The sequence below is a fragment of the Ranitomeya variabilis genome, chromosome 6, assembly GCF_051348905.1.
Source record: "Ranitomeya variabilis isolate aRanVar5 chromosome 6, aRanVar5.hap1, whole genome shotgun sequence".
Classification (NCBI taxonomy): Eukaryota; Metazoa; Chordata; class Amphibia; order Anura; family Dendrobatidae; genus Ranitomeya; species Ranitomeya variabilis.
Window position 1 is genome coordinate 523,627,720 of NC_135237.1, and position 12,791 is coordinate 523,640,510.

At 47.9% G+C, this 12,791-nt stretch overlaps 1 protein-coding gene across 1 annotated transcript in view; it reads right to left on the reverse strand.

The window, feature by feature from the left end:
* The window catches only part of EIF3E (eukaryotic translation initiation factor 3 subunit E), a 50,935-nt gene extending 39,525 nt beyond the window's left edge, over positions 1-11,410 (reverse strand). The window contains exons 1-3 of the mRNA XM_077271072.1: positions 11,200-11,410; positions 8,625-8,742; positions 7,827-7,944 (exon numbers count right to left, since the gene is read on the reverse strand). Of these exons, the coding sequence (XP_077127187.1) occupies positions 7,827-7,944; positions 8,625-8,742; positions 11,200-11,289 (326 nt within the window). The 5' untranslated portion in view covers positions 11,290-11,410. The remainder of the gene's footprint in view (positions 1-7,826; positions 7,945-8,624; positions 8,743-11,199) is intronic.
* Positions 11,411-12,791: the final 1,381 nt, after the last annotated feature.

A 12,791-nucleotide genomic window follows, 5' to 3' on the forward strand; every position in this document is an offset into this window, starting at 1 on the left:
CATAGATCCTTCTATCATTCTTATATCTACGGCATTAACCCTATGCTAAGCGTTATCAGCCAAGTCCTAATAACAAGACTTTATTGGCCATAAATGCCCCCAAGACAGCCGGACGGCGCTCATCTGGTCACATGGTGGCCATCTAAGATCCTGAAGACCACAGCTAGCTTGTGAATTCCTTTCGGTCTGTTCACCTGGGATTTCCCGCCATCACTAATTATCTTTAGTGCGCATTAAAAGCCTGCAATCTCATTAGCGAACTTTACAAGGTGACGTCCTGCAGCTCTTGCGGTTCCCAAGACATACAGCCATGGCCAAAAGTATTGACACCCCTGCAATTCTGTCAGATAATACTCAGTTTCTTCCTGAAAATGATTGCAAACACAAATTCTTTGTTATTATCTTCATTTAATTTGTCTTAAATGAAAAAAAACACAAAAATAATTGTTCTAAAGCCAAATTGGATATAATTCCACACCAAACATAAAAAAGGGGGTGGACAAAAGTATTGGCGCTGTTCGAAAAATCATGTGATGCTTCTCTAATTTGTGTAATTAACAGCACCTGTAACTTATCTGTGGCACCTAACAGGTGTTGGCAATAACTAAATCACACTTGCAGCCAGTTGACATGGATTAAAGTTGACTCAACCTCTGTCCTGTGTCCTTGTGTGTACCACATTGAGCATGGAGAAAAGAAAGAAGACCAAAGAACTGTCTGAGGACTTGAGAAACCAAATTGTGAGGAAGCATGAGCAATCTCAAGGCTACAAGTCCATCTCCAAAGACCTGAATGTTCCTGTGTCTACCGTGCGCAGTGTCATCAAGCAGTTTAAAGCCCATGGCACTGTGGCTAACCTCCCTAGATGTGGACGGAAAAGAAAAATTGACAAGAGATTTCAACGCAAGATTGTGCGGATGTTGGATAAAGAACCTCGACTAACATCCACACAAGTTCAAGCTGCCCTGCAGTTTGAGGGTACGACAGTGTCAACCCCTACTATCCGTCGGTGTCTGAATGAAAAGGGACTGTATGGTAGGAGACCCAGGAAGACCCCACTTCTTACCCCGAGACATAAAAAAGCCATCCTGGAGTTTGCCAAAGCTTACTTGAAAAAGCCTAAAACGTTTTGCAAGAATGTTCTCTGGTCAGATGAGACAAAAGTAGAGCTTTTTGGGCAAAGGCATCAACATAGAGTTTACAGGAGACAAAAAGAGGCATTCAAAGAAAAGAACACGGTCCCTACAGTCAAACATGGCAGAGGTTCCCTGATGTTTTGGGGTTGCTTTGCTGCCTCTGGCACTGGACTGCTTGACCGTGTGCATGGCATTATGAAGTCTGAAGACTACCAACACATTTTGCAGCATAATGTAGGGCCCAGTGTGAGAAAGCTGGGTCTCCCTCAGAGGTCATGGGTCTTCCAGCAGGACAATGACCCAAAACACACTTCAAAAAGCACTAGAAAACGGTTTGAGAGAAAGCACTGGAGACTACTAAGGTGGCCAGCAATGAGTCCAGACCTGAATCTCATAGAACACCTGTGGAGAGATCTAAAAATGGCAGTTTGGAGAAGGCACCCTTCAAATATCAGGGACCTGGAGCAGTTTGCCAAAGAAGAATGGTCTAAAATTTCAGCAGAGCATTGTAAGAAACTCATTGATGGTTACCGGGAGCGGTTGGTCGCAGTTATTTTGGCTAAAGGTTGTGCAACCAAGTATTAGGCTGAGGGTGTCAATACTTTTGTCTGGCCCATTTTTGGAGTTGTGTGTGAAATGATCAATGTTTTGCTTTTTGCTTCATTCTCTTTTGTGGTTTTTCATTTAAGACAAATTAAATGAAGATAATAATACCAAAGAATTTGTGTTTGCAATCATTTTCAGGAAGAAACTGAGTATTATCTGACAGAATTGCAGGGGTGTGAATACTTTTGGCCATGACTGCAGATGCCTCAGAGCAGAAAGCGATGAAGAGCATTTTATAAAACATCGCGTCTTACAGTTGTTATAATGCCGCTAACGTAGAAGAAATAAGAATCGCCACGATTAGGACAAATGTTAGGTAACGCCTAAATGCGACCACAGGTAGCGGCACCTGAGGTTCTGCTAAATTCAGGTCACCAGTAACCACTCGTCTACACGTTTGGCAACAAAATGAGAAAAATCTTAGGAAGCAGCTGGAGAACAGTGACAGATAACGCTCATTCTGCACAACCGGCGATATGCGGTCACTTCTTGATCAGTGGGGTCCGTCCTTTAACATCCCACTGATACGGAGGACAAAGGTTGCATCGGTGGTGTAACATTACATCCCTTTCACAGAGCACCGTGCTCAGCAATGGAGGCGGCCGAGCGGTGCCGGTGGAGCTCCCCGCTGAGACGAGTGGCCGGGAGCGCTCTGTGCAGGGAAGAAAATGTAAGAGGATGCAGTGCGAAAACCAGAGCCGTTTCCTTCCAGAAGGTGGCTTCCCACCAATCATAAAGCTATGGCATATCCTCATATCTGAAATCACATTGGACAAATGAAGGAAAAAGAAGAATAAAAACTTCGACCAACTCCACATCTGCACAAGTTCACCAGACAAGCTGTTAAGGCCCCTTTTCTCACCGTTGGCCGAATCTGACGATAACGACGGGTTTGGCCGACAGTCTAACATGTATTGAGCACTTTGCCATCATCTGATAAGGAGCCAGCATGTCCGATTTGAGACTAGACATAAGTCACCGCCAAAGGATTCTGGCAGCCGCTCTCTCATAGAGAACATAGGAACGCTCCGGTGTTTGGGACTAGAGAGCCATCAGCCAAATGGTCGTTCAGCTGACGGCATCTAATGTGTATAGGGGCTCTAATGGCTGCACTAGGACATATACGATGAATGACGGAGGTGCCGAGAGAAGGATCACCACCGATCTGATATTGATGCTGTACCCGGAGGATAGGGCATCAATACTCCGATCCTGGGAAACCCTAGAGAGGAAGAGGGGTTTGCAAATCAATATAAAGCTAACTAAGGGGCTTGGGTTTGATGATTTTTACATCTGGGTACATGGTGGTATTACATTAGTACATTTGCAGTTTTATTATTGCAATTTTTGTAAAGATCCAACAGAAAAAATAATACATCCCTATCCCGTTCTATAATCTATGGACTAATCCTTGAAGACTACAAAGCAATTGCACACCCCTTCCCAAACCAGCAGAGCGGGGAGGCCCCCAGCCACAGGAATAGGGCCGATTAGTAGGGGACGCTTCCAGCAGCTCGTCCTCCGCCATTATACAACTATATCAAACGCTGGGAGAAGAGAGAACCTCTCTCTGCCATCTGTGTAAGTGGTCTGCACATTGCACAATGTCTACGACACCCCGTGTTATTAACTGCTGAACGCTGCAGGCACTGAACCATGAAAGGCAGACAATCCCCCATAACCTTTAATAACGGCAACTACAGAAATACCAACATTTGGAGATAATTACACAGAAAGAACAAATTTCCTCATCCTCGTTAAAGAGGATGAACCAGAAGCTACTAACTACTTGGGAGAGGATTACTGCGATACTCGGGCAAGTGTCGGCCCTGCAGGTGGAGTAGACTGGATGGCAGCGCGGCTGGGAACCCGGGATTCCATGTCCTAGCTGCTCCTGCCTCCTAAAGCCTCGGGCCTGGACTACAATATGCAGGGAAACACTCAGGATTTTTCCTACAGAAGCGCTGACCAGGTAGGGACCAGATATGGTGCTGCCCAGGGAGCGGCGCATACAAAGCTGCCGTCACGTACCACAGCTTCATAAAGGTATAATCCGGCTCCTCTCACCTCCACAAGGTGACATCAAACCCACCGATACTGGCCTCCACCACTATTGATAAGGGAACGTGCTCAGATAACGTGTTATCCATGCTCGGGTGATAACTGAGTGACTTCGGTGTGCTTGAATAATATTTATATGTCGTAAGCCCAGCAGCAGAGATGACAGATGGACGTTGTACCCAACCACACAATCTGCTAGGGCAGCCAACATGGCCAGGTAAAGGGTTCCTCTGGCACCTCTCGCTTCCACATCAGGCTGAAGACATGGTTTTGACAGGTGCTTGCCAAGTATCCTGGGGGGCACCTGTCCTCACAATGTCATCACCATGATGTGGAAGCGAGAGGTGCTGGAGAACCCCTGTATACAGTTTGGACACGAAAACCAAGACATCTTAAATGTATTCAACCCCACAGGATTCCTACAAACATCTAACAGACATGGGGTGCCTTCTCTGGAGCCCACGCTGATTTCGAGTAGCGTAGTCCCCCCTAAAATGTATCTTGTAGACACAATGAATGAAAAGGAAGTCAGAAGTTACGCCACTCATCTCAAGCCAGAACAAGGCGCTCATAGACTTGTATTGAGTTGTGACCTCCGATTTACACCATGAAACACCGGAGCGATCCAGCAGGTCACAAACTGACGGAGACTGACGGCAATATAAGGGGAGTACTAAATACGCGAGGACCCCCAGTGATTGGGAAGATGGTAAATTGCACCAAGATAAGGTAAAGTAAGGTCACCATTGTTTTAAAGGGACTGTCAGCACTGAATGACTGCTCAACCAAGTCGGTGCTTCACGGCAGGTCCGATCATTTACATACACCTTCCCCCTGCTCGTGTTCCCTCTGTACCTACCCGATCTCTTCTTTGATGGACATCTCTGGCTTCATAGAGTCAGAGAAGGGTGGAGATAGATGGAAACCAAGCAGGTGAGTAGGTGTACATAAATGCATGGAGGTAATGAAGCACCGAGCGCCTGTGCTTGCTCTGAACAGTCATCCTGTGCTGACAGAGTCCCTTTAAGGACATTTAATCCCTTCATCTCCCATCTGACCAGGACAATTTTTTCAATTCTGACCAGTGTCACTTTATGAGGAACTCTGGAATGGATCCCACTGATTCGGAGAATGTTTTTTTTTATCCATGAGATATTGTACTGCATGCTAATGGTAAAGTTTAGTCAATATTTTTTGCGTTTTCTGAAAAAAATCTAAAATTTGACAAAATTTTGAAGATTTTGTAGTTTTCAAACTTTAAATTTGTGTGCCCTTAAATATCAGACCGTTATACCACACAAAATAAACAACATTTCCCACAATTCTACTTTACATCAGCATCATTTTTTAAACTACTACTTAGCCATACGGAGAGACTCCGCAGGAACGGAGCGCTATTTTCCTCCTGGAGCGCAGATTTTCCTAGAACAGTCTGTGAACTCCATATACAGAGCCCCTAATTCTTAGAAGAGCAGAACTCTCCCTCAATTGACCCCATTTTGGAAATTATACCCCTTTGAGAATTTATCTCTAGGTGTAGTGACGATTTTGACTCCATGGATGTTTTCCAGAAACAAGCAGCAGTGGATGTTGCTGAGTGAAAATTGCCGTTGTAGTGACCAGTACGTTGTAGTTACCAGCTCATGCTTATGGAGACACGCACCTGTAAATTATGCAGGCTCTAATCGTTTCAGAAATGCCAAATATGTGGACGCTAAATGAGGTTTAGGCACACTGGGGCTCAGAAGGGAGGGGTGCATTTTGATTTGAGAATTCGCTGGATTTGTTTATGAAGAACAAGGAGCCATTTCGCTTTTCCAGTACCTTTGCACTAACAGTAACGCAGAAGCCTCATATTTCCGTTAACAGATCCGAATGGAAACTTGCTTTTTTTGTTGGGAACATTTTACATAACGTTTGGGATCACATTTATCCTGTGCTCTAGGCTGAGCACTTATTTCTGAGTTTCCATCTAACTCTGAGTGACATGATTCAGATGAAACCCCAGAGGGATCCATTCACTATCATGAGGCAGCAGAGTTACTCTGGAATCAGTCTTGCCTCTGTTCAGTGTTGCCTTTTTCAGAGGTGCACAAAACTGTGGTCAACCCCACTTTTATGCATGCCTAAAAAGACAGCCAGACGGCGTCCACAGTGCATCTGCCACATTATAGGGAATGTTCCGCCGGGAGCTCCGTCTGAATCATGTATTTCACAGATTTATACAGAAACCCTAAAGTAAGCGCTCAGCGTAGTTGCACAGGATAAATGTGACCCGAGCCTTAGGGTATGTTTCCACTGTCAGGATGGCCGGCGGTATCGCCGCAGCGGCTAAGCCGCTCGGCGCTAAGCCCCGCCCCCTTTCTGGGACGCGATCATGCCGGATGTGTTAACTCTTCACATCCGGGATGATCGCTCTCTCCCATAGCGCCCTGTGATATGCCTTGCGGGGACGCTGCGTCCCCGCAAGGTACACGGACATGCTGCGATCTGAAAAGACGCGCAGCATGTCCGTAGTCGCAGGGCCGCCGCGTGCGGGTTTCCACGCATAGTGGAGACGGGATTTCATAAAATCCCCTCCACTATGCTGGAACATCTGGACGCTGCTTGTTTGACGCTGCAGCTCTGCGCAGCGTCAAACAAGCAGCGTTTCCTGACCGTGGAAACATACCCTTACTGCGATCTTTGGGAGGCAGAATGAACAAATCAACAGCAGGTAAAGAATTGGATTTATATATATATATATATTGTTTTACAGAGTTATTCGTGTGATTAGGTGACTTTATTCTTCGGGTAGGTGCGATTACAGATTTATATCAGGTTTTTGATGTTTGGCTGTTGTCGTACACTAAAAGACGGATTTTGCATTACCATAATTTGAGAGCTATAATTTTTCCATATTTCTGCTGACAGTCATGGGATGGCTTGGTTTTTTTCGGGATGAGTTAGCGGTTTTATTGGTACTGTTTTCGGACACATGATAGTTTTTGATCGCTTTCTATTCCAATTTTTTGGAGGCGGAATGAACAAAATTCAGCAATTCAGGAATTGTCTTATTTTTTCTTTGGGGAAGGGGGGGGGGGGGGGGGGGGAATTCTTTTTTTATGCCGTTCCGCACATGGTAAAATTGATCAGGCAGCCTTATTCTTTAGGTCAGTACAATTACAGAGATGCCATATTTATATATTTTTTTCCTGTTTTGGCACTTTTACACAAATAGAAAAAAAATATTTTTACATCTCTATTGTGAAAAAAACTATAGCTTTTTTTTTTTAATTTATCCACATATGGAGCTGTGTGACTTCTTTTTTTCCCCCAAGATGACGTTTTCAGCTATACCATATTTATTTCCATTTTGACTTTTTGATATTGTTTAATCCACTTTTTGCTTGGCGGTATGAAAAAGCATATTTTTTACCACGTTTATTGATTTTTTTTTTTAGTGTTTACTGAACGGGTGAACTACATAAAAAAAATGTTATGTTATTGGTATGTTTTTCTTCAAATATTTTTAGAATTTTTTTTTTTTTTTTTTTACTTAGTGTCTCTCTATGGACCTTTCATAGCTCTGATTGTTGGCAGTAGCCCTCGCAATGATGTTGCGGGGGCACCGATTGAAAGGGAGAGGGAGCTCAATCCCTCCCCCAGCCTTCCAGATGCTGCAATCGATATCACAGCACTTAAGGGGTTAAATTGCCCAAGGCGGTGCGGGAACCGCTCTTGGCAGTGACAGCCCGGTCGGTCTTGGCTTCCATTTAAGCTCAGATCCTGGAAGCGATGGGGGGAAGGGGGGTACAGCTCCTGTGCCCCACACAATCACAATGACGTACTCACACTTCAAATGTCAGGAGCCCCTATACGACAATTGGGTACGTTAAAGGCCATGAGGGAATTAATAAACAACTATATACCAGTAACTACCCCCATTCAACACTTAAGAAGAATTGGTCGCTTTGTTTTATTTTAATGGCTAAAGACATCAATAATTTCATTTTATTAAAGCACATTACATCAGGTAATTACCTTGTCGACTGCATCTGCCGGGTTGTTTCAGGATCTTCAAACATCTTCACGATCGGTTCCGTCTCCGCTTGAAGCTGCTTTAGTTGTGCTACAACTGTGGTCCTTTTTTCCCTTAAGGCTACAAAGAAACAGCCATGTTAGCCGTGTTATACAAGTAACAGACCGGCCGGGAGCATAACACGGGATCATCTTTAGCTCCATGAAGACTGAGATCAAGGCCTGTTCACAGCCCTGAGAAATACTGAGCCCTTCCAACATGTGCAGCACATGTCAAAGGCATGTGTAACGGGCAGGCTCAGGAGCCAAACCCACACTATACCTAGTAGATGCCGGCTGTGTAATACAGCTATCTGCCTTCACCTGTCCTATCATTACACCCGGCAGAGTAGTGAGCCCTGGGGAACCCATTGTCCTATGGCCACATGACTGCAGCGGGGTAGAGTTGTATGAAGCAGCCGGCCTCACGTCTGCCCTGCTGCTCCATATTTAGGTCTATGGACTGGCACATACGACCAAATGCTCCACTCATCTCCTCCTCCCCTCACCTGATTCATACCTGGCCATAGGACCATGATCAATGGAGAACCAGGGAAAAGAGGGACTAAAGTCCGCTGTCCTGCGATTGGTGTGGGTACCTGCAAAGGAATCCACTTTGATCTTTCAGAGGATTTATGACACTGAATTAGCGCTTTAAGTCTGACTTTACAGGACCACACAATGCAATGGGCGGACATCCCGCGTCATTAGACCTGTCTGATCATACACCAGTACATCTACTATGGCTGTGTAATGACTTACAGTGTGGGATCTCTTTGTCAGCATAGAGGTTTTTATAAACATCCATGGCAAAGTCCACCATGTTGGTGTCACTGAGGAGGTCCAGCTTCCCCTGCAGCAGCTCCTTCTCATTGTAAATCTGGAGAGATAAACGGCACATTAACAATCATATCTTAGATGAAAAGGATCTTGTGGCGACATCGCTCCCACAACCCAGTAGCCCACCAGTGCAGAACTACTACAGGGGCACATCAGCACAAAACGACTGTTCAAACCAAGCACAGAGTCTGTGCACCTTTGGCGTGGCGGAGCAGATCAGTCCACACTCACACCTACTGGTCGTCCATCTATCCCCTCCTTCCTTTGGCTCCTGAAATGTCAGATGTCAATCAGGGTGGAAATAGATATAGACGGTAAGACGATGCACAGACCCTTTTGGCCATGACGAGGTGCACCCAGCGCCCGTCCTTAGTCTGAACAGTCAATTTCTGCTGACCAGGAGGAAGGCAGGTTACTGTAACATTTACATTATCAGTGTGATCACCAACAATGCCTAACTCAGAGGGCTGAAACGGAAAAAATGTACCCGGATAGGCAACGATCAGATCTACGGCCTCCCTGATGGTGATGTTAGAATAGACCGGGGGTGAGAGGGAAATGCCCGAGAAGATGACCGTTACCAGGACGGGCCATGATCAGCGACACGAGGACAGGAAGAGTAACATACAGCCTGGACGTGGCTCCAGGGTCTGCCATCCACAGTGCAGCAGGTAAGGGCATCTATCAGAGGGGCCGGCCGTGGCATCACATGGGCACTGATCCAGGGAAACTAAGATGGGGAAGATTTACCCCATCTTACAGGGACTGTCAGCACAGGATGACTGTTCAAACCAAGTACAAGCGCTCGGTTCATCATGGTGGGACCAATCATTTAAAGGGAACATGTCACGTAAAAACCACTCGGTGGCTCAGTGGTTAGCACTGTTGCTTTTCAGCGCTGGAGTCCTGGGTTAAAATTCCACCAAGGACAACATCTGTAAGGAGTTTGTATGTTCTCCTCGTGTTTGCGCGAGTTTCCTCCGAGTTCTCCAGTTTCCTCCCACACTCCAAAAACATACTGATAGGGAATTTAGATTGTGAGCCCCATCGGGGACAGCGATGATAATGTATGTGAAGTACTGTGGAATTAATGACGCTATATAAGTGAGGCAAATAAACCTGCAGATATGGGGTTAATCTGCAGGATATTGGCGTTCTGAACATGCCAGACTCTCAGTGCAGAGCGCCGGGTAGGTTCAGAACGTTATTCACCTGCAGATTAAAGGGAACCTGTCACCCCAAAAATCGTATATGAGCTAAGCCCACCGGCATCAGGAGCTTATCTACAGCATTCTGTAATGCATTCTGTATTGCTGTAGATAAGCCCCCGATGTATCCTGAAAGATGAGAAATAAAGGTTAGATTATACTCACCCATGGGCGGTCCCATCCAATGGGCGTCGCGGTCCGGTCCGGGGCCTCCCATCTTCTCACGATGACGTCCTCTTGTATTCACGCTGCGGCTCCGGCGTACTTTATGTCCTGTTGAGGGCAGAGCGAAGTACTGCAGTGCGCAGGCGTCGGGAAAGGTCAAAGAGGCCCAGCACCTGCGCACTGCAGTACTTTGCTCTGCCCTCAACAGGACATGAAGTACACCGGAGCCGCAGCGTGAATACAAGAGGACGTCATCGTGAGAAGATGGGAGGCCCCGGACCGCGACGCCCATTGGACCGGACCGCCCCTGGGTGAGTATAATATATCCTTTATTTCTCATCTTTCAGGTTACATCGGGGGCTTATCTACATTACAGAATACATTACAGAATGCTGTAGATAAGCCCCTGATGTCGGCGGCCACAGCTCATATACGATTTTTGGGGTGACAGGTTCCCTTTAACCCCATATCTCCAGGTTAATGGCATTTTTTCATGTGACAAGTTCCCGCTAAATGTCACTTCATCCTGAGGACAGTTTGATTTGTGATAGAAAGCGGAAGTCTTTGGGATCGGTGCAAACGGACCCCAACAGATCCAGAGAATGGGGGCTCTCCTGTTGGCACGGAGCAGAGGCCGATCACGTGCAGCTCCCCTCCATCCATCCTCTGTGGGGATGCCGCTGGGTCTGGCCGGTCCTGTGCACTCCCATATGGTGCGGCCGCTGCTCCGTACATCCCCTATGGAAAGCTCCGGCATCTCGCACTATTCTGTACCTGTAAGTGAGCAGCAGCCAATGATACGAGCCGGGGGACCAGGCGCCAGGACAGAGCGGCCTTCTGAGGGGTCACCGCCGGTTATTGGGGGTCAGAGACTGGAAATCCAGAGTATACAGCACCGGCCCCCGGGAAACCCCATATGTAATGGCTGAGGATCCACTACACACCGTGGAGCTGCCCTTTAATTACCATGACAACAGCAGGACTGGCACTGTACCATGTGTGCACTGCTCCCCGCCCGGCGCCGCTATAGCCCAGGCCGCAGCCCCTCACATGGCCCAGGCCGCAGCCCCTCCACAGCCGCAGCCCCTTCCGCATGCAGCCCCCTGGTCACACACAGCGGTTACCTCTTTAACGGACAAGAACTCGAGCAGCGGAAACACCAGATGCCGGTCCAGAAAGTGAGCGATCCTGGTGGTCAGATCGTAGTCCGCCATGATGGCTGCCGGCGTGTAGAGGAAGGCTTCAAAACCGACCAAACTTTACACATACAGCGGAGGACAAGACACACAGTGTGCAGGAATCACTGAGAGGCGTGGCTGCCAGAAGGGCGTGGCGTGCGCGGTGACGTGCGACAGGCGAGAGAAGTCTCTAGTCTCGTAGAGATCAGTGTCCCTGATGGCGCCGCCATTTTCTTGGAGTCCAACTAGTTATTTTTAGCTCTGTCGCCTGACTATTGGCGGCAAAAATATAAAATCCTCTTTATTGACCCCTGAGCTGCAGTTACGGGTCAGATATGTATATATGTGTGTGGGTTTTCTGCGCCCCTACTGCATCGTTGTCCGGATTTTCCTGCGGTCTGTGAGATGGACCTGGCGACTCTTCTTGGCTCATTTTGTTTTGGAGAATGCGGATGCAATTAAATGTACATTTACCTTGGCTGAAGTGGTTGAATTACATAGAAAGGAAGTGCTGCGTGTGGTAATGTGTGGGGACGGAGCCTCGTGTGGTAATGTGTGGGGACGAAGCCTCGTGTGGTAATGTGTGGGGACGGAGCCTCGTGTGGTAATGTGTGAGGACAGAGCCTCGTGTGGTAATGTGTGGGGACGGAGCCTCGTGTGGTAATGTGGGGGGACGGAGCCTCGTGTGGTAATGTGTGAGGACGGAGCCTCGTGTGGTAATGTGTGAGGACGGAGCCTCGTGTGGTAATGTGTGAGGACGCAGCCTCATGTGGTAATGTGGGGGGCGGAGCCTCGTGTGGTAATGTGTGGAGATGGAGCCTCGTGTGGTAATGTGTGAGGACGGAGCCTCGTGTGGTAATGTGTGAGGACGGAGCCTCGTATGGTAATGTGTGGGGACGGAGCCTCGTGTGGTAATGTGGGGGGACGGAGCCTCGTGTGGTAATGTGGGGGGACGGAGCCTCGTGTGGTAATGTGTGAGGACGGAGCCTCGTGTGGTAATGTGTGAGGACGGAGCCTCGTGTGGTAATGTGTGAGGACGGAGCCTCGTGTGGTAATGTGTGAGGACGGAGCCTCGTGTGGTAATGTGTGGGGACGGAGCCTCGTGTGGTAATGTGGAGGGACGGAGCCTCGTGTGGTAATGTGGGGGGACGGAGCCTCGTGTGGTAATGTGTGGGGACGGAGCCTCGTATGGTAATGTGGAGGGACGGAGCCTCGTGTGGTAATGTGGGGGGACGGAGCCTCGTGTGGTAATGTGTGGGGACGGAGCCTCGTGTGGTAATGTGTGGGGACGGAGCCTCGTGTGGTAATGTGGGGGGACGGAGCCTCGTGTGGTAATGTGTGAGGACGGAGCCTCGTGTGGTAATGTGTGAGGACGGAGCCTCGTGTGGTAATGTGTGAGGACGCAGCCTCATGTGGTAATGTGGGGGGCGGAGCCTCGTGTGGTAATGTGTGGAGATGGAGCCTCGTGTGGTAATGTGTGAGGACGGAGCCTCGTGTGGTAATGTGTGAGGACGGAGCCTCGTATGGTAATGTGTGGG